The sequence below is a fragment of the Carya illinoinensis genome, chromosome 10 (genome assembly GCF_018687715.1).
Source record: "Carya illinoinensis cultivar Pawnee chromosome 10, C.illinoinensisPawnee_v1, whole genome shotgun sequence".
In the NCBI taxonomy this organism is placed as follows: domain Eukaryota; kingdom Viridiplantae; phylum Streptophyta; class Magnoliopsida; order Fagales; family Juglandaceae; genus Carya; species Carya illinoinensis.
The window spans coordinates 904,393-926,972 of record NC_056761.1 but is presented as its reverse complement, the minus strand read 5'-3'; the positions used below and the strand labels follow the sequence as shown (position 1 = coordinate 926,972).

At 34.8% G+C, this 22,580-nt stretch overlaps 4 protein-coding genes across 4 annotated transcripts; 1 reads left to right on the top strand and 3 right to left on the bottom strand.

The window, feature by feature from the left end:
• Positions 1-768: 768 nt before the first annotated feature.
• Positions 769-2,416, top strand: LOC122279716 (CEN-like protein 2). Its single transcript, XM_043090501.1, has 4 exons — positions 769-1,191; positions 1,322-1,383; positions 1,914-1,954; positions 2,062-2,416. Exons 1-4 carry the CDS (start codon positions 994-996, stop codon positions 2,280-2,282), a joined length of 522 nt encoding a protein of 173 aa, XP_042946435.1. The 5' UTR covers positions 769-993; the 3' UTR covers positions 2,283-2,416.
• Positions 2,417-14,333: 11,917 nt separating this feature from the next.
• Positions 14,334-14,887, bottom strand: LOC122278036. The gene has a single exon (XM_043088103.1). The coding sequence runs from the start codon at positions 14,824-14,826 to the stop codon at positions 14,440-14,442; it is 387 nt and encodes a 128-aa protein (XP_042944037.1). The 5' UTR covers positions 14,827-14,887; the 3' UTR covers positions 14,334-14,439.
• Positions 14,888-16,166: 1,279 nt separating this feature from the next.
• Positions 16,167-16,670, bottom strand: LOC122279480. Its single transcript, XM_043090160.1, has one exon. It carries the CDS (start codon positions 16,668-16,670, stop codon positions 16,167-16,169), a length of 504 nt encoding a protein of 167 aa, XP_042946094.1.
• Positions 16,671-20,521: 3,851 nt separating this feature from the next.
• LOC122280004 (protein YIPF5 homolog) lies at positions 20,522-21,755 on the bottom strand. Its single transcript, XM_043090943.1, has one exon. The coding sequence runs from the start codon at positions 21,532-21,534 to the stop codon at positions 20,773-20,775; it is 762 nt and encodes a 253-aa protein (XP_042946877.1). The 5' UTR covers positions 21,535-21,755; the 3' UTR covers positions 20,522-20,772.
• Between the last annotated feature and the right edge of the window lie 825 nt (positions 21,756-22,580).

Here is a 22,580-nt window from a genome sequence, read left to right as displayed (position 1 = left end):
TTACGATCAAGCCTCACGATTTGTGAGCTACCGCTTGCATTGCGGGGGATTGTTAAAGGAACAAATGATTCAGCAATACAAAATTAGGAATGCAGTGGCAGCAGTACATATAACAATATGAATGACACTTCAGTAAAGCACAGCAGCATCAAAAGGAAGGTTTTGGTTCAAAATATCACAATCTAGTAGATAGATGACACAAGATCAGAATGTTGAGAATAAATTTTGTTAAGTTTTTTTCTCTATATAAGTTTGTAAAGTCTCGATAGAATACTCATGCAAGGATATACAATGAATACAAACAGAGGTTTTCGTTATTGCTTTATGTCAAACACCTTGCATGCACAGAAAATTTATCATAGATCGACCATCATTCTTACGATGACTGCGTATATATCATGACGCCTCACTTAGCAGCTTGTCTATCCACTGCTAGCTGGTCGTTACACTTCGCATTAATTAACTAATTATATCGAATAACTACGTACATATTATAAGTTCAAATATTAATGGTGATACATGACAGTACGTCATGTTGACATTTTTTCGAATTATTTATATATTGTTCTTGTGGCTTCACCCAAAAAACACCCACGTATTGAACGAAAACTTATTGGTTAGGAATATAGCCAATCAAGAACCAATTCCTAGGGACCCATTTTTAGAGGGAGGAGAGCCGCGGGGTTTCGCATGCAAGTAGAGTTTATTGAAAAAAGCAAATTAAATTAACCACTCGATATGCCACATGAGGGATCACAGAGAGAGAGAGAGACAGAGAGAGAGAGTATCTAGCAATCTCTTTTAGAGATATGCGTCCGTATATCTTTTGGTGTTTATTGGAGTTAATTAAATTTGAAGTGATTTGCAGGATACTTCAAAGTACTATAAATATTGTGCTACTTCTTCCATGCCCAATCACAAGTTTCTAAGTTATCTTATTTATCCTATCAGCTCTTAGATCACTACTCTTCGATCCCTTTCTCCCCTCTTTCAATGGCAAGAATGTCAGAACCTCTCGTTGTTGGGAGAGTCATAGGAGATGTGCTTGATTCTTTCATGCCAAGCATAAAAATGACTATCACTTACAACACCAAGCAAGTCTGCAATGGGCATGAGCTCTATCCTTCAACAGTAACCATCAAACCTAGGGTTGAGATTCAAGGAGGCGATATGAGATCTTTTTTCACACTGGTATATTAATATTGGAATCCCCTCTTTCCTTTTCATTTGATCTCTTCTATTATTGTTGCTTTATATATCTATCATGATCGAAATCCTCTAGATTTTATTTGCACCTTGCGTGTGTTCTTTTGTTTTGCAGGTAATGACAGACCCAGATGTTCCCGGCCCTAGTGATCCTTATTTAAGGGAGCACCTGCACTGGTAACCCATAACCCTTGCCCAACAAAAAACAAATTGATTGCAAATAGAAATTATTATATTTCACATGGATGGTTGTTTCAAGAAGTAGAGATGTTCTTTCTGTTATGTGATATTTGCGAATCAGGTCCGGGATCTCTAATACCCTAATACGCAATCTGGAGCTGCTTGTAACTAGCTCTACTAATCAAGAATTATCAGGTGCTGTACTATAGTACAAGCACATCTTATACAGAAAACTGCAGATTGACTCTGTCGCACAAGCACACATATTTGTTTATATATTATCTTTGTGTTCATCTTGTGTGTGTGTGTTAGCGTGCGTTTGCTGTTGTAACCTAGGATATATGCTCAATAATTAAGATTAATAATTTGAAAATTCGGAATTCGATCTGGAAAGAAAACTAATACCCATGGAAAGAGATCAAAGCGTTTGGAATATACACACGTACGCATTCAAATCTCAATTTGCTAAAATAGGAGGGGGGGAGTCTGGGAGAGCTAGCTAACAGTTTGAATAACATGATCTGCAGGGTTGTCACAGACATTCCAGGCACAACAGATGCCACATTTGGTATGTTCATTTTCTTCCAAATGAAGAAAAGAGAGTTTAAGAGATAGTTACTGATCTATAATAGCTCCTCTTTTTTGTCCATTTTGTATAATACATATTAATTACAGGAAGGGAGGTGGTGAGCTATGAGATTCCAAAGCCTAACATAGGGATCCACAGGTATGTGTTTGTTCTGTTCAAGCAGAAACGCAGGCAGTCAGTACTAAACCCACCTTCTTCAAGGGATCACTTCAGCACCCGAAATTTTGCAGCGGAAAATGATCTCGACCTCCCAGTTGCTGCTGTTTACTTCAATGCACAGAGAGAAACAGCGGCAAGAAGACGCTAATTAATTAGTGAAGCCCATTTCTTGCCGCTAATTAATTAGTGAAGCCCAAAATGTACATGTCAGGAATAAAGTACTGGAGTTCTCTCTATACCAAGGCTTTGTTTAAGTACCATATATAAGATCTTCATTTTAAACTCATTCGGTATATGTGATTGAAAGAACTAGCCGAAAAAGATCAATCGTTCTCTTTTAGTGACGCTGCCATTTGCATTACATTTAAGAGCTAAATGTAATCGTCTCAACTTAATTAGTCTCATATATACGTATAATGTCCTTGATCAGAAAAACCAAAGAGGGCTCTCGTATTTTCAATAGGAGAATCATACAGGCCAGTCTACGTGGCAGCGGTTACCAACGTCAGAGTGCAAGTCTATCCAAGTACCTTTTGTCTTTTGACTCGTTCCAGTTTAGGGTTTTGGGTTCGTTGAACATGAACACGAGTAGTTCAAGACTGAAGAAAATTGAAGTTGACATCGGAATCACATCAAGCTAGCTTTCATTTTCCACCTTCCTTTTCTTCTTCTTTATCTGAATTTTACAGGTCGGATAATGCGTGCAAAGAGTTGTGTTTTGGCACTCGGGGGACGTTCTTTGACAGCGCCATCCATTAAAGTTTACCGTACATGGGAAAGAGTTTTGCGACTCATACAACACACATCTTATTTTTTTTATTTTTTAAAATTTTTTTTTAAATTTATTTTTTTAAACTAATTCAATTTTTCTATTTATTATTCCTATACCAAATATTTGGTAAAAGAAAAAAAATTAATTAAATATTATGTAGTGTATAAGTTTATGTTTAAAATTTTTTTATGGAAATATATAAATTAATTTCCATGAATCGAAATATAAACTTTAATGGTATATACTCATTGGCTGGAAATGTTTCTTTCGGAATATGGGATCGATGCCCCCATGCATCACCAGTCGAACTGAAATGGTTTGATTGATCAGCCATTCGCAGAGTAATTATAATGTCTAGGACATCAATGCTGCAATAATGACAAATACCAGCACATTTAGTATTCATGCTATGTATTAAATTTGTGCAGAAATAAATAAATGCATATGTATATATTGGGATTTTAAATTGGGATAAGTAAATATTTATTCACATCATCGAAAGTAAGCAAAATTATATACATTATACTATTATTTTATTTTAATTTATTATATGTGACATATTTATCATTATTAAATAATTTTTTATTACATAATTTTTTATTATCTAATAATGATAAATGTGTCACATTTTACGTAATATAAAAAAAAGTAAGATGAAAGTATGATATATAACATTACTCAATTATTATTAGTGTTCAAGTAATGCTATACACCACACAATTATTCTATTTGTATCTTATCAGATATGATGTAGCGTATTTATCACTATTTAATAATATAAAAATATGTAATAAATGATTATTTAATGATGATAAATATATCACATCTTACTTAATAAGATATAAATATGATAATAATATAGTGTATAAAATTTTTCTTAATATTTTGCTCTGAATATTTGCATTTTTGCTGGCCTATATATATATATATATATATAAATATTTAATTAGATAAAAATGTGTATGGGGCGAGAGAATAAACAATGTCGACATGCTAGATTCGGAAGACAGTTGATATAGACACAAAAATATTAAATAAAAATAAATTTATAAATTTACTTAATTTTATAATTTAGTATATTATATTAATTTATAAATTTATTTTTATATAATTTTTTATGTCTAAAATATTTCTCCCTCCTCAGAAAATATGTTATGAGTACTTTTCTTTGACTATTATAAAGGTGTTAATTAACTACTAGTGCACGTGGTGGAGCCATATAAGTTTACAATATTAGGGAAGGTCGGTATATATATTGTATATCTACAATATTAAACATATACATGCATGATAGCGAGATTGTATCAGAGATTAAAAAAGATCTGAGAAAATAGGTACAAATGAGCTAAAATTCTCGAAACATGTACAACAGATGGAGAGATAAAAACCGAGGACCCCGGCGCCGGCCTTGCAGAGACGGGTTGCAGATGGTTTTAACTTTTGCATCTATATTCTATGTGATCTTTGTTTGCCAGTTAGGTAAAGGACAAACAATAATAAAAAAATTAAAAAATTTCTAATCAGATAATTTTGGTTCTAGCTTTTTTTTTTTTTTTTATTTTTTTTATTTTTGTTGGCTCTCTATGTAATATGTGTTTGTGGGGGGTAAATGTGAATTTGATTAATAAGAATATCCCACGACATTTGTTTTAAAGATAAATAATTCTTGATATGTACAAATATTATAACACCTAGCTAGCATTTATATATGTTTATTTTTTTAAAATATGGCGGTACCTTAATTTTATTGATTATCCTCACTTGTAATAAAAGAAAATTATAATTACAACCCGACACCTGGAAGATACAAATAGACTAGAAAGACCAAGCTCGGGCCAAAAAAAAAAAAAAAAAAACCTTAATATCCATATCATTCAAATACAATGCCAAGAGAGAATAATTAACCTAACACAAAACCAACCGAATACAAGATAACATGCAAGAAAAATAAACAAACAAGGATGGGGAATTTAATCAAACCAAAAGAAAAACTTACCAGGCACAAACTTTACGAAACCCTCAAATAAGAAAGACCTAATTTGTTTATATAAATGAGACCTCTTAAAAAACTAAGCAACGTATAATCTTTAGACTAATCAGAATTCAAACCCTCAGGACCACACTTGGCTAAAAAATCAGCTGCAACATTTCATTCATGAAAAATTTAATTCATTATATTTATATATGTGGAGAGGGCTCAATACCCTCATAAAGCTAATAACAGTTTAATCAATAGATCTAGGCCACAAGTCAGGCTTCTAGCTGCGGTCCCATAAGAACTTAGCCCACCTCTAGGGGCCAATCCATCCAAGAAATCGAAAGGATAACCATATGAGAGTCTGTTGGGTGAGAGGGGCTACCATTTGAATATCAGATGATCAATCCCTCGTCTTAGAATTTGAATTTCAAATAACGGATAAGTCTGTACTATTACACAATAACAAACATTTCATAGACTATATAAATGAAAAATTTGAATATATAACAATCATCTCATTTATTCGTATTGGAAAGGGTTTTCTCACTATAATTCTTGACTTAAGTATCAAAAGTGTTCCTATAAACCCTCAAATTACTCTACTCTTTAATTGCTTGTAATCATACGTGACTGGCGACGAAACAAGTCCACAACAATATGAGAGAGTGGGGAGCCGGAGTTAATTTGCATGGTGAATAGGTTTTGGAACATGTCCAATGGGACCTGTACATCATGTGGTATTAGAGCTATCGACTGCTGAACAGGTAGGACTTGGGTCAAGCTCGCTCATCATTAGTATACGAATAAGCTGCCGGCATGCAAATAGTGTTTTTCATCCTACAATTTTCATGGTTCGATTTAGAGGGCAAGTCGGATCATGACATTGACAACATTGACAAGATCATGGCGCTGAGAGTTTATCCCATCTTGAGTGTTTTTTTGTTTTTTTGGTCCCGGTTGGGGGGGGCCGTCTTTATAGCATCCCGGTTTACAACACGTGGTCCCAATGCTGAGAATTCAGACAGGGCTACCATTTCTTTCTCTCTTATTTTTTTATTGTTTCTTTTCTTTTCTTCCTAGAGTATTCTGCATTCTTCTGCTTTCTTGTACTTGTTCTTAATTCTCATCATGAAGTACTGAGACGTGGCCATTATTTTCTTCCCATCCTCAAGAGAGCCATTTCCTGCTTATCATCAATCTGGAAGAGATCCGCGAATATATAAAAAAAAATTAAAGTACTCTTGGAATCTGGGAGAAATGTACATTACGTGACAGCACTCATGCATGTACGTTGCATCACGATCAGTCCATCAGATAAAAAAACCTCCCTCCTTTTCTCATGATCTACGTTCCCCTCTTTTCGAAATTTCCCGATCCACTTCCCTTCATTCGCCTCTCTCTTCTCTCTCTCACTCCCACAAAACCTCACACTTCTTTCCCCCCGCGTTCAATCATCGACAGCTATTTTCGTTGTAAAGCGAGTGGGAAAGAATGTGGATGTAGAATCAGATGTCAGTGATTTGATTTTTTCCAAATTTACTTGCAAAAGAACATTCCCGATTTTGAGTCATGTTTTCTAAATTAATGTATTAGACCGAGTCAATTGCCAGAAACCTGAGGGGGAGAAAAGAGGATTTCGTTTTCTGAAACCAATAGATCATTTAAATAGATGTGTTAGGTCTTCATTCAAGTTTCCATTTTTTTCTTAAACCAATAAATCATTAAAATTGATGGTTCTAGATTTTCGGTCAAACACTACAACAGATTGCACTTTTCCCGACGATTTATAATCGCCGGGAAAAGTGGAAAAATCCCCGCCAAATACATATACCGGCGATTACAAAATCGCTGCATATTCGCCGGTACTATTCAGCCATTTCCTATATACTGCGGCGGAAACAAAAAATCGCCGCTAAAACTAAAGGATTTCTCAGCGATTTTTGAATCGCCGGCAAAGGAATTTAAAAACAGAAAGTCATTTTCCAGCGATTACAAAATCGCTGCCAATTCCTTTGCCAGCGATTAGAAAATCGCTGGCAAAGGAAATTAAAAATAGAAAGTCATTTGCCAGCGATTACAAAATCGCTGCCAAATCCTTTGCCAGCGATTTTTGAATCGCTGGCAAATATTTTTCGGTTATTAAATTCTTTTGCCAGCGATTTTCTAATCGCTGGAAAATCCTTTGCCAGCGATTTTTTATTCGCTGGCAAAGACCTTTCGGTTATTAAATTCCTTTTCCGGCGATTCAAAAATCGCTGCCAAAGGATTTCCCAGCGATTAAATGAGCGCCGCCATTAAATACCGTTTGCAGTTTTATCAGCCTATTCCCCGCGAGAAAAATGGCCTTTTCCGGCGATTTTTAATCGCCGCAAATAGTATTTTTTTTAAAAAAAAAATTATAATACAGTTGAACCTATATGATTGTCATAGCCTAAAACACACAACATCCTTATCATACAATTAAATCAACCTATTATATCTTATAAATTCATCAAAATCTATATTCATTCCCCTAGATCTAGACAACCTCACATGATATCCATCCTAAAGAAAAGGAAAACACTGACAATAATTTCATGGCTAAGTTTTCATGATTTTCTTGTATCTCTTTCTATTTTTAATATTTTTTTTTCTTGTATACATCACACGTGCTTGAGCTAAGCCTATGTGCTCTTCAATAAATGTTTTGATCACATATAAACTCACAGACAATTAAAACATTGTTACAGCAAGTACCATTGACCCCACATCACATACCTCCAAAATCAATATCACCTACTGTACTTGTACAACCAACCTTAACTAGACACCAAAGAAGCCAAAAACAAATGAACATATGCAAAAATGACGTTACAAAATTAGAAATGATCAATATAGCGAAATAAATCAGATATTTGAACATAAAATGTGGATAAATGAGTGTTTCAATATCACATAATCATGGATGGAACATAACGCAATTTGTGGGGCATAAAGACATGTAAACCAGAGTTATCTAAAAAAGAATTGTGTGATGAGGGAGAAAAAAGCAATTTAACAAATAGTTTTTTATACGTAAGGAAGATTTTATTAATACAGAAATTGGCATAGCCCAAGTATACAGGTAGTATACAAGAGAATGCACCTAATTAGGAACTAGAGATAGATACAAGAAATTCAGAAAGCAATTTAAGAAATATAAGAAAATAACTCTAAAAACTATTGCCATATTTTTTTTATATAAGTAAAAATTTATTAACATCAATAGGTATAGCCAAGTACAGTGGATGTATACAAGAGAAAACACCTAGCTAGGGAGCAGAAATAGCTAAAAATTATTACCATAATAGCGAAGACATGAAGTAAATATCGAAAATAATAGATATAAAGTACATCCCTAATCCTACGACACAAGTAAGGAGAATCAAGGAAAAATGAGAGGAAGGAAACAATTTCTTTTGACATTGGTCAAACACATCAAACAACGCTACGGATTAAAATCATCCTACATGATAAACAATATGTAAATAACAAAATCATTGCCTGCCTTGAGAAAGTAAATCGCCGCCTTCATAGTGAGCATATAGAGCATTCGTTAAATTTCTCCAAATTTTCCATGACATCTACAAACCAGTGGAAGCAGATGCAAATAAAAGGATAACTCCCATAAACAAATATGATTAATCTGGCTACAATTGTCAACATCTATACAGAGAGCATCGTTTATGAGTATTCCTGAGCATTTCAATCAAATGTATAACAGGTAACAGGAGCAGACAGAGTGACTACAGCAATAGCAACAAATCAGTAATGAGAATCACCTCAACTGGAGTCATCAATTCTGCCGGCTTCTCCCAAACAGATTGTTTTGTTCTCTTGTTGTAATAATATCTGACAAAATGTATTAATCAGTAAGGGAAACAACCAATAAAAAGACAGAATGGGGTCAACCATTTCAAGGATTAAAAAAAGTCCAACTGTTGAACCTTTAAGACAAAAATTGGGTCAAAAGACATGGAATGCCTCACATAAATCTGTTTCAATTTGGGAAAGAGTGAATGAGAAGATTGAGAGGAGGTTAGCCAGCTGGGCTTTGTAGGTTCTCAACCAACCTATCAAAAAAAAATTATAGGGGTATACTACCTTCTGAAGAGAAGATGAAGGTGCAAAAATACAAAGGCATGAGAAAATTTGAGAAACAGATAACAATTTCTAATGTGTTAGTACAGTACCTGGAGAAAGTAAGACCATTCTGAAGAGGGGATGAAGTTGAACAAATACATAGGTAAGAGAAGAATATGAGAAACAACCCTTTCTCTATACTTCCCATCTGCCTTCCTCCCAACAATACATGAATAGAGCTACTGGATTTAGAAAACCCACAAGAAATTAAGTATGGAAATAACTCACATTCTTATCTACTGGATTTCACACTAAATTCAGTCAACATTGTATTTTCACAATGTATGGAAAAAAATATATCTGTTAGAAAGATATGTTTAGGCCTGTCACATCTAGTAGAGAAAGAATATGCATCATCATGAGATATTGAAACCCAATATGTGGTTTCTAAATTTGTACCTACTGTTATATCTTTAATTTATACAGCATATACATCTAATATTACTTGTACGTGCAGCTTTGTTAGATTTTCCATGCAAAAACACCATAGCCAAAGGAAGTAAACATCATTCCTAAATTTCTACAAAAAATTAGCAGAAATATTGATGAAACAGAAAACATGATCCCTAAATTATTGGAAATCTGCTTGTGCCCATAAAACACTAATCAAACAAAAGGACAGTGTACATCAGAATCCATTTGCAGGTAAAGACAACCTTCCTTTAAACAAACAGCACAGCATCCCACTCACAGAAAGTTTTTTTTTTTTTCCCCAATCAAAGAGCCATTCATTTTCTTTGATTGTCTTTATGCTTTAAAGTGGACTACAAATAGGCAAGTTAGCAGTTGGTTTTGCTTTTAGTATCTATCTATAAATGCATACACTTGCAGGTCAATAATAAAGGCCAGGGAAACTGATCCTTTTTTTTAGTTATATCAAAAAAAGTGTCAAATTCTGTCATACCATTCCAAAAATCCAGAATGGAGAGCTAAGCCCCCACAAGTGCCCAAAATGAGATGGGAACTGATTCTATTAGAGCATTTGGCTGTCATTTGGATTTGGTAATGTCTTATGACAAGAATATTTGGAATCTTAAAGTCTGCTATTAAATTTTTCTGAGTGACCTTGATTGATCATTTGCTTAGAATGAGTGGGCTTACTCGATTGTATGTGATTGCAGCCTCTTTTTCAAGCAGGAAATGAAGCCATCTTTGATAGGACTTCAGAATGCTGGAAAGACATCACTTGTAAATGTTGGTATGTAATCATCATATTGAGATTGTATTAGTATTACTACTTGTATCTCTGGGTTTATTCACTGAAATCCTGGTTGTTGGTGTTGCTTCTAGACTGGTGGATATGGTCAAAGGGTAAAGTGTCAAGAAGTAGATTAAAAAAAATAAATCACATCCTAATGATCAAATGCTAGCTAAACTGGCCTATGTGCGACCATGTGCCTACCTAATTCATATAAGCATATATACATACATACATATATATATACACACACATGGGGTGGTTCAAGACCATATATATATATATAGTTCTTCTTTTGTTACTGCATGCTATTTTTTTGCACTCTTTCCCTGTATAAAGGCCACAGATTAATTGATTAGTCAAGATCACAACCTTTTAATCTTATCTTTAAATGATCAGAATCCTGACAAAATCTACTTTTTAATACTCTTATTGTTAACCTAATTAATGTGCATCAAACCCATGCTAATCACCTTTTAATTAATAATCTCTTTTCTTTTTCTTTTTTAATTATAGCTATCTACATTAACCTATATATCTAGCTAGCTAACGGGCTGTCATCTCCACTAGTTAAAACCAAGTGCTAATCAAGAGTCAAATAGCACGACACAAGCTAGCTAGCTAGCTACCATATAGTGGCACTAGTACTTCAACCTCTGATATCTTGTATTCACATTTGAGTTAGGGGTGTACAAGATTGACACAGGCAATAGCAACAAAGAGATTGATGGGTCTAAGTCTTTTCTAACAACCCTTCCTAAAGCTCACTTAAGTCCTGAAACCTTACAGCAGATTTCAGTGATAAGTACTATTGGTGAGTTGCTTAATTGGTTTATTAAGACTAGAGTTATCCTTCTATTTTCACAAAACATGATAATAATAGAGATTGAACAAAAATACCATTATTTAGTGAAAGAAGTAAAAAGGAAATAATGTTTCCTCAAACAAAGAGAAGTTTTATGTAATATATTAGCATGGAATAGATCACCTATCCTGTTTTCTAGAAGTAACTAAGCATTCCCCATTAAAGTTAGCTTATTTCCCAACAAAATGTTCTTATTACTATTAGCTAGCTATAAAGAATCATGGTTTAAATCTCTCAAGCCCCAAAACAGAGTGCATAGCAAAATTTTCTGGAAAAAACTCTGTTGAACATTTTCCAGCTAACTAACTAATAGCTATGGTTGTCAAAAGATTAAGTATTCTACTATGACCAAGTTGTAGATGAAAATCAACTAATAGTGGTTTTTGAAAAAGATTAAAGATTAGCATATGAATCAAACCCGAATTTTTATAATTAAGTAAGCTTATTAAAGAAAATGTTTTGAAGACATTACAAACATTAGCATGGACATATTTGCAAAAAATATAACAACTACTTTCAAGCAACCAAGCAGCTCAAAATTGATATTAACAAGCATCAACATTTTATGCAAAGATGAAAAAATATTCTTAGCTGTTCTTGATTTTATTTAAAGCATGTATGGACAATGTAAAGAAACAACAGGTTGCTTTTTCCCCAATTTCTTTCCCTAAATCTAGCCCTAAGACTAACTCTCAATTGAACAGATTCTATGAATGGGACAAAGATAGCACTATGATATATCAATGATTGAAACAAAAATATACTTTGAGGTTCAACATTTGACAATACGAATCTACCAAGATTCAAAATCAACCTATTTTAGCGATGATATGCACAACATCGGCAGATCACAAGATAAAAATAAAATAAAAAAACAAAAAAAGGACAAAAACCCCTAACTGAGATTTGTGCATGTCATCCAACAATCCAAATAACCACTGAAATGGCCCTATGTTCATGCATGTTACTAATCAATAATGATTTCCACCTGTGGATTGAGAAAAATACCTCGCACAATCTGAGTAGAGGTACCGAATAGTGGATTTTGCCCAACAGAGCCCAACACGAACTAGTTTGCCTCGTTTTAGCTGTTTTGTTTGGGACTTCTGACCCCTTTGTTTCGGACTAACACTTCAACAAGAGGTTAGCCCCTTCCCAATCACAACAGAGGGCTTCGTTTGGCAGGGGTACTGCGTGTGTACATCGTGGTTCTGACTGAATGGGGATTATATTTTTGGTAGTCGAAGTACTACTCGGTTCAGAATGTGGAAGATTTGAAGGGGGTACTGTGTGGGCAAGCTAATGGGTAAGCCATTCGATGGAGGCACAGAGGTTGGTTTTGGAAGGAAACGACGACAAAGCTTCAACCACACAAGAAAACGTAGTGGAGGAATCGAGATGGAGCTTTGTGGGTATTCGAAAATGGGGATTATCGCAGCGAATTAGTATGGAGTGAACGAAGGGATTTCGGTTGCAGTTTCTCTCAAGCTCGATGAAAACCAAACGGAGAAGAGGGGGTAGCTAGACTGACTAAGTCGCGGGCGGGAGGGGAAATAAAGTGGCAATTTTGGCGCCCGTATATTTATTAATATATGGCAGCGAATTATTTCGCCGCTAAATGCATAGTAAGTCGTTGGGATAACTTAAGTGACACACCTCGCCACTAATTAAGTTAAATTTGGCAACGATTATGAAATCGCCGCTATAACTCATATAATGCGGCGATATTTTTTGCAGCATTTAAAAAATCGCTGGGAAAAGCCCAGATTCTTGTAGTGAAATTTCCATTTTTTTTACAATGCAGATTCTTGCAAATCAAACGTGATTGTTATATTCCCAAATTGAAATTAAAATGTTAATAATCGTGGCATGCATGATGCAAAGCAATGTTCACCAATTAGGAATTGAGGTATATGCGTAGGATAATGATAGTTTATTACTTTTGACCATCTATTTACTATTCTTTTTATTTTTATTTTTTTTAATTGTGTAACTAAATGAAATCTACGGCGTAATTTGAATTTGGAGGTGAGATAGTTTCATCTCATTTTTGCTTGTACGATAAAACACTTCTAAATTCAAATGGCTGTTTTCAAATCAATGAAATCGATGTTTCACGATAATTTTACTAACAACAAAACAGATCAAAGTCAAAAATGGCTGCCATTTCCGTATACTTTTCAAAGTTATATATTAAATTAATATATTTTAATAAACAAGTTTCGGGCGTAAATATTTTAATATATTTTAATAAACATTTTAAGCACATACGACGTAAATAAATTTTAAAAATTATATTTGAATAGGTGATTTATAAATTACTATTATTATTTATAAATAAAACAAAATTATTTATTATTATATAATAAATGGTGGAACTCACGTCTATAAAATTTTTAAAAAATTAAAATTATATATCTCATCTCAATTTCTAATCCAAACAAATAAAATTTTCAAAAACTGTTTCTTCTATTTCAACTTAACAATTTCATTATAATTTATAAAATATTTTAACTCATTTTATCTTATTCTTAAATCTAAATGAAGCCTAACTCTATCATTATCCTATGTGTAATGATTGAGGAGAAGGCAGAGGGCAAAAGGGTGGGGGACACTGGGGAGGAATTCGAAATGTCTTTTCTAAACGAGGGATCGATTAGTAGTTTAGGATAAAAATAAATTAAAAAAAATTATATTTATTATTTCTACACATCATCTTTTTTCATTAAATATTTGATATATGAATAAGTAATAGAAGAATACAATTAGTTTGAAAAGAATAAACTCAAAAAAAATTAAAACAAATTAAAAAAAAAAATGTGCTGTGTGACTTATATGTAGCAATGTTAAAAAATAAAATAAAAAATAGACGTAAGCACAAGTGTCCATGTAGAAGAAGGGGAGGTAGCTCTGTAGAATTAGGTTAGGTTTGGAGAGTGAGATCAGAATTTTTAATTTTAAATAAAATTTTAAAATATTATATTTTAATAATATTATTATTTTAATATTTAAAAAAATTAATTAATTTATTATATTTTATATGAAAATTTAGAAAAATTGTTTATTAAGTGTTATCTCATTCCTCAAACCTAACCTTACTCGTGCAACTTATTGAAAGTAATCGTAAGCGATTCAAAGCAAAGCTCCTAAGTTATCAACATCCACTATCCAGGAAAATAACCCAAGAAAAAGAAAAAGAGAAAACAGAGAAATGCATTAGAAGTATTAACATTTCCTTTTGAGTTTTCATGTGGAACAAATGAATTTCGTTTACAGTGACAGCAGTTATATTAGCGTTAAGGCAACACGGCTATTAGCCAAAGTTATTATGTTAGGCTTTCATTTGCCTTCGGGGTACCCCAAAAGCCCCCATGAAAGGCAACCTAAGAAGCTCACCTAAGGGCATCGGTTCGGTGATCATGACAAAGTTAGCCGTCCCTGCCAACGACAATGCGCTACACAATTTTGATACCCCCGGAACAGTGCCGGAAACATCTTTGGACACGATTGGAACAGCGCCGGAGACATCCGATATGGGCAGGAGGCAATTGGCAAGTAGTGCATTTCCGGTGGCCGTGAAATAGCTATCCCAGTAATGCGGTGGAGGGATGCTGTCCACGGCCTCGAGATTGATCTCGAAAAGATCTTCGTCTTCCATGTCTGCTAAAACTTTAGTATGGGTATCGTGTTCTGCAGCGTCTTCAGATACGGAAGCCATGATGGGTGCTTCGTTTGGGGGGTTTCATACCACTGAAACTGTGCAGTCTCCTTGAATATATATATACACACACACGCGCGTATATAAGTCCATGTTCTTTTTGGTGGTTGGGCGGTAAGTAGAACGCCATTCAAGTTTCAACAAATCTATAAGAATCCGCAGGATTTGGATGTTGGTTTCAAAGGGGGCATCATTAGCAGCTTCTCCTACTACCATCTAACGTGTTGCTGACATATTGTCTGCTTTTTCTTTCATTAAAAATTTTTTAAAAGGAAAAAAAAAAATGATAGGATTTCTACTCTACTACACGTCTACAACTCATCTACTACTTTTTTTATATTTGTTTTTTTTTTAATTTTTTCTTTTAATTAATGATTAAGAAAGTAAATATTAATAAAGTTATATATTGGGTTGTGATCGTATCCGATCCAAGTTTGTCCATTTGGTGGTGTGCCCAGTGCGAATTGTCCCTTCCCTTAATGTTTTTTATTTTAAATATTTTTTAAACATCTTTAAATATTTTTAAAAAATCAATAGATTATTTTCCTTTTGTTTTATGGTCAGCGTGGAGCTCTCTTGCTGTTTGAGCCGAATAACCCCAATTTCATGGCCTACCGTTTGGGTGCATTCTTACTTCACTATCTACTATCGGATAAATCTGCATGATATTTGTATGAGCAGCAGTTGTTTTTTCAATCGACCTCTCTGATGCTTGATTGCTGGGTCATAGTGGCAAGAAAAATTATTTTTAAGTCGATAAAGTGGGAAACATTGTTGATATGATAGAGTTCGATTTGTAAAATAATAAAATTTCACCGCAAATAAAATTCTGATATGTCAGGAAGGAAAACAAAAACCATCCGAATAAAGATAATACAGAACTCAGCCATTTCTGAGAGAGAGAGAGAGAGAGAGAGAGAGAGAGAGAGAGAGAGAGAGAGAGAGAGAGGGATTACCAGTTTTGTAGTCAAAAAGTTTATTTCGTATTCATGATAGTTGACACTAATCTAGTATCTATGCATGTCAATGGAAGGAGTATAATACAAGTGGTTGATAACAGAACAGTGGGGGATCTAAAGTCAAAAGAATTAGAGCTATCTACCTCAACAAAACAGAAGACTTGGAATATTTTTCTCAAATAAACAATCGAACAGCATAGCTAAAGTCCCAACCAACAATTACAATAATTCCCAAATGCAGAATGACAACTCCAAGCAAATAGGTAGATAACAAAATTTCACTTTTTTTTTTACCCCCACATTCCAACAACCAACTGCCTTCACCAATAGCCTACAGAACCATTTCTTCCCAAAAACTTTTCAACCGTGTAAAGTAAGAAATTACAGAGACATTTTCTTGAAGTAAAGATGCAAAATAGTCTTCCAGATCTGGAAGATACGAGGCTGATTGCTTTGTGCAAATCGTTCATTTAAATCATTCCACATTTCTTCTGCAGTATCGATGTAAAGGATTGAGGATGCGATTTCTTTAGACAAAGCATTAAGCAACCAAGAAAAAACAACAGTATTATAGCGAATCCAAGCATGATAAATAGGATCACTCTCATAAGGTTTCGACAAAGCACCATCAACAAAACAGAGTTTGTTTTTAGCAATAAGGGCCATAGACATGGATCTATTCCAGGTGAGAAAATTATCACTAGCAAGGGGTTGGGAGACGAGCATCACAACGGGATGATCTCCACTTTGAAGGTAGTATGGATTCGAATAATCCACAGAAGAAGGAACAACAGAAGGAGTAGGGTTGGTAGAAGACGATTCGTCAGTCGGAGTGGTCATGACAGCATTCCAGTGGGCTAGAGTTAGGGTTTCATCTAATACCATGATAAGAGGGAAACTGAGAGGAAAAATCGAGAGAGAGGTTTGAGAGAATTTTGGAAGATTTCATTAAAATGAATACAAAATTACACATAGTATTTATACACTGAAGTAAAGCACATGCTATCTTACAGTGCAGGTGAGTGTAGGAAAGTTAAATAAAATTTATACAATATATGATAATAAATATCATCCTCATTCTAGGGCTTCAAATGTTTGAGGACATTATAAGGACAATAAATGTTTTAGCCACAAAGAAATTCCACAAAAGTTTTAGACATCATACTCCTTTAACTATGATTTGTTCTAGAATGAACGAAGCGGATCATCACTACCCTTCCTCTCATTCATAAAAAAAAAAATGCAAATCTTCAAAACCAATGCTGGAAATGATGCAAAGAGAATGAATTGAGAATGAAACCTCATTAGAAGTAAAAGATTAAGGAACACCTTACTGATCATAAACCTATAGAGAAATCTGAATCTATTAAACAAACTCTCTCCAGCTAAAAACAAGGAAAAACATAACACAGCATTCTCCATGGTATTTCTTGTCCACACCAAAATGTGTATCCGAAAAAACCACAGCTAGTGCCTCTAAAAAGAAGCAATAGATTTTCATCTGCATTGGCGATTTGATGATTTTTTAACTGATTAAATAGTAATAGAACACAGTTGCAGACTTTTGGACAATGCTTTAAAGAGAAGATGGCCTATATAGAGAGCTGATAACAAGGATTCTCAAAAATCAAAGGGAATGGAATTTGATAGCACAGCAAGCTTAATTTTGATTTGGATATAGGATTTCAACCAATAGAGCATAAGATCCACCATTGACAAGGAATTCAAAGGAGACTATAAAAACTACTAAAGTGACATTACAAGCTTATAATTGATTCATCCATAGATGGTCTTTGGCGATCTGGCAAGCAGACAGATCATAATATCCATCACCAGGGATGAATTACTGCTATACATCAAAAAGGAAAACTACATATTGACTTAATATCAGGATGCTAAAAAAAATTTCTACACCACATTCAAAAACAAATTTTTGCGGATTTCTTGTCTGATTTAATAAACATTGCCCGTTTTCTGTAAAACCACTCTGCACAACATGTCATTTTCAATCCCCAAAAAAACAGTGCACAAAACAGAGTGCTTTAATCACATCGGAGGGTAGAAGGCTGACTTTTCCCTTAGTTGTAGGCTTGAAAACTAGAGTAGAGAGCAGGGTAATTGGAATCAATTGTATTCCCCAACAATCAATGGTGGCAAACTATTCAACATTTACATTTCCAAATCAGCCGCTTCAAAAACTTTTGCCATTCTTATCGACCACAAAATTCAGAAACACTTGTTTCCAAGTCAAACAGACAAGTCCAATGGAGTATGGCATGAGTATAAGAAAGGTAATGAATAAGCCCTCTCACATTGCTTAAAGGGAAAACTTCTTTTACCCATTAAATGATTCCAAGGAATTACTAGTGCAACTAACTCTTAGAATATGGGCATCCAGGGTGAAATATCAGAGATCACTAATCCCTCTTTGAAAGTAGCTGATGTTTATTCTGAGATGGGGGGAAATTGGGAGAAAATACAAGAGTTAGTGGGGAATACCCTTACTAAAGATCTGAAATTACAAAATGTCAAGATTGCCACGGGTCCCGACATTCCGATATGGAGAGCTGAACAAAATGGTAATTTTTATACATCTTCAGCTTGGAATTACATTTGTGATCACAGAGATAATTTGGAATGGACTAAAATCACAGAGATAATTTGGAATGGACTAAATGGATATGGCATTCTTTACTGCCTCAAAAAATTTCTACTTTTATGTAGAGAGGTATGAATAACGGCCTGCTTTTTGACAGGAATATTATGAAATTAAATATCTCTATGGCATCAAAATGTGAATGTTGTAAAGTGGCTTCCTGTGAGTCCTTGGATCATGCACTTCTGATGGGTGAGATTCCCACGTATGTTTAGATGGTCTTTGAAGCTACTCTGGGGATGAATATTGGGCTTGCTCATACATGGGGGGGAAAATACATCAATGGTTATCTAGGGGCTTAGGCTGTTTCTCAAATTAATGTGGTGATTGGTATTCTACCGTCTATTATCAGTTGGTTTCTCTGGATTTTCCGATGCAAAGCCCGCATGGAGGGGACTGTGGATTCAGGGCAGCAAGTATACAATAAAATCAAGCATTCCTAGCTCAAGTCTTATATACTAAATCGAATAAAAAGTTCATCAAGGCTTCAAATAGTGCTATCTTACAGCAACTCTGCTTATGGACTATGCCCGTCAGGAAAAAGGAAGTTCAATTTCTGCGATGGATCCGGCCTACACAAAACTTTATGAAGCTGAATGCGGATGGTAGTAGCATAGGGAACCTCGGAAGAAGCGGAGGGGGGTGAATTTTTAGATATCCGAAGGGTCATATCATTTGTGCTTTACCAAACATTACAGCAATAGTTCAAATAATATTGCTGAGATTCAAGCATTATTGGATGGTCTGATCATTTGTGCACAGATGAATACAACTCATGTTGAAGTGGAAACTGATTCTAAACTTGTGGCTCAATGGTGGGATAAAGGTGGGACTGTCCCGTGGAGGTGTCAGGCTTACTGGAAACAAGCTAAAACGATGGCAAGCTCCATGGTGATACAGATCTCCCAATCTTTTCGAGTAACGAATCACGTAGCCACCAAACTTGCCAAATTGGGTTCTAGTAGTAAGGAGGTTTTCTTTGAGTCCACTCACAGTTTACCAAAGGATATTCTGGGAGCTGTTCGTATGGATAAAGTTGGTTCACACATTTTTCGTCAGAAATAACAGGTTTAGTTACAGGTTTGTTTTTCTTGCCTTTTTTATTTTGGTTTTTTTTTTTTTTTTGGTCTAGTTAGTTCGGATGCCTGGGTTTGGTTTTTTTGACTATGTGTGACCCCTAGGTATCAAGATGTAACCACGGTATTCCTCTGCCATAAGCGATGGTTATCAATAAAATTGGGATACCGTCCTCTTCTTAAAAAAAAAAAAAAGTATGGATTCCAACTGCATCTAATTCTTTTGTATGAACCCACTTATGACTTATACTTTCTTGAGTAATTTCATCCTAACACTTCAAAGAGATTTCTAAAAAGATTACCACAAACATGTCCATGTGTAGTTGGAAGCAGATGCATCTCTCTCAAATAAGCACACCCACGTTTAAGTTTATATACACACCCTCTGCACGAAGCTGCCATTTTCAAGTCACAGATACCTATTTTTTATGTTTTCCAAAGTTGTAGGTTTGGATTTCAGCGTATGTAGCACAAACACTTCAAGTAAAAAGTCTAGCGGGCCCCTAGCAACTGGAAATATAGAGGTTTTTGAATAGCCACATTTGTTCACTATCATTGAAATCCTTTCAGAGAACTTGATGTTTTAGCCAAATGAAACACCAGCCACAGAATTACGCAAAAACTTTAAAGACAATAACAAAAAGAAAAAGGCCAGAAACCTAATCAACAAACAGATCCAAGTGAAAGCAATTGATAATCTTGAGTGATCCTTATGAACAGCTCAACAATTAGGCAAACACATTACGGTCTCCATATATAGAAGCAAAACGTGTATCAGTCCAACAAGACGGGGACAATAAGCAAAAGCTGTAAGCAGTTTCAAGAAGAGGACACGATGCATGATGTGAAGAAAACAAATTCTCCAAACCGAAACAACAGATTATAGGACCAATGTCACGGATCTAGTTCAACTTCACATACTCTTTTTTCGGTGCACAATTTTAGAACCCACATTAAGTATACCGAGCGACAAAACTATGACAAAAGAGGCCAATCGCAGAGCATAAGCAAGCCCACAATAAACATCCATTCGCTTCACAAACAAGACACTGATACAGCGAAAGTAGAAAGTTATACATAATAACCTAAGACGAGTTCATTTACAAGTATCAACTTCATTTCTCTATAAAATAAAATGCACTCCAACGATAGCATTCAGGTTCATGTCGGTGATAAGCCAAAACTACATCTACGACGAAAAGGTGTTCTACTTAACCAAAATTTTCGATTTCCAAGCATCCACAACAAATTTTCACTAGAATATAACAAGCAGAGAGAACAGGGTGTAAATCAAGAAACACGCATACGCTATCAGTCCGCGATGCTCATCGCCGCCATCGGCAAGCGCGCTCATGAGACCCGTGCAGACCCTCGTCGCCCAGAAAACGAAGACTGAGGCTATCGCGAACCTGACCGCACCAGCTTGGGGCAGGAACAGCGACACGGCCGAGAAGATCACCACGGGAAGCATGCAGTAGCCAACCACGCTCGTACAAGTGTGCAGCTTGAGGTTACCGTTCCTTCCTGCCAGCATGTTGAACACCACGTAAAGAAAGATAGAGGAAACGACGATCCAGCCAAGTATGACTCCGAACTGGATCTTCCCGGAGAGTAGCTGGAAGAGGCAGAGGCACATGTAGAGGAGTATCGGGCCGGACAGGTCCGAGTCCTCGTGCACAGCTGCATTGACCCGTAACGGGTTGAGGATCGCCCTGGTTTTCTTCCAGATTTGGTCCGGATGGATGCCGAGCTCGTCCAGCAACGGCTCCTCATCCTCGAAGCTTGCTCCCCCGGGGGCGCCGACTCCGCCGACGATGGGACCTCCGTAGATCGAGGCGGAGGAGGTGGAGGTCACTGCGGACCCGATATCAAAAGACATGAAAGGGATGCCAGAGGCGGCGGAGCGAGGAGGCTGAAACGGCGCAGTCGGAACCCGCCGTTGCTGGACACCGCTGCTTGAACCGGGGTTTCCCCCGGACGGGAATACCACCGGTGGCACCGCGAATTCCTTCATCATTCAAATCGCAAAGAATTAAATAAAAACAGAAAATTAAAGAAAAAGTTTAAGGTTTTCGGATTGGGGATCAAAGAGCAAGGAGCATGGTGATTGATTTGGAGCTGTTCGAAGAATCGAATGTATATTGTGCTGTTATTAGAGGGAGCGATGTTGGTGACCAGAACGGTTTGTTTTTCGGCTCTTTGGGTAGCGGAGTATTTTTCGGAAACCCTCCATTTTCTGAAAAAGATTATTTTTAAGGTACTTTTTATTATTATTTACTATTATTTAATATTTTATTATTATTATTTTACTATTATGAATATCATTTAGCTCACTACCTAAACTTAAAATAAAGCCATTTCTTTTTTAGAGACTATTTAAATTGAGAAAGCATCTCATATTATTATTATTATAATTTTTTTAAATTTTTACATAAAATATATTAAATAATTTAATTTTTTAAAATTTTAAAATAATAATAATATTAAAAAATAATATTTTAATAATATTTTATTCAACTTTAAACTTTTATATAAAATCATTTCATTTCGTCTCCCTATCCAAATAAGCTATTACATTTCATTATTATTTATAAATAATGTAATGTTATTTATAATTTTTATTTGTTTATAATTTATTTATTATTATTTATAATTTCTTTACTATTATTCACATATTATCAAAAGAAAAATTCTAAACATAAGCACATATATCACAAACCACACTTGTTTTTATTTTTTTTCTTTTACCAAATATTAGTATATAGATAATGAGTAAAATAATTTAATTAATTTAACAAAATTAAAATTAAAAAATGTGTGATGTATGAGCTTATGTATAACAGAACTCTTTTTTATTTTTTCTTTTACTAAATGTGTGGTATATGGCTTATGAGTTAAAAAAAAATTTTGGCTTCCGTGAGAGAACACGTATCTTGCATGGCGTCAAATTCACACATCGAAAGGTTTTTCCATTTGAGAGATGTTACTCATCGTCTTATACTATACATTTTATATATTTTAAAATTATTTTTTTATTTTTATTTTATTTTATTCTTGTTAAAC

Excerpts from the sequence above, each read along its gene's own strand:
- LOC122279716 (XM_043090501.1), top strand. The coding sequence starts at position 994 with ATGGCAAGAATGTCAGAACCTCTCGTTGTTGGGAGAGTCATAGGAGAT. Across the intron at positions 1,192-1,321 it reads TGAGATCTTTTTTCACACTG|GTAATGACAGACCCAGATGT; the intron begins GTATATTAATAT and ends TTTGTTTTGCAG. Across the intron at positions 1,384-1,913 it reads TTAAGGGAGCACCTGCACTG|GGTTGTCACAGACATTCCAG; the intron begins GTAACCCATAAC and ends CATGATCTGCAG.
- LOC122278036 (XM_043088103.1), bottom strand. The coding sequence starts at position 14,826 with ATGGCTTCCGTATCTGAAGACGCTGCAGAACACGATACCCATACTAAA.
- LOC122279480 (XM_043090160.1), bottom strand. The coding sequence starts at position 16,670 with ATGGTATTAGATGAAACCCTAACTCTAGCCCACTGGAATGCTGTCATG.
- LOC122280004 (XM_043090943.1), bottom strand. The coding sequence starts at position 21,534 with ATGATGAAGGAATTCGCGGTGCCACCGGTGGTATTCCCGTCCGGGGGA.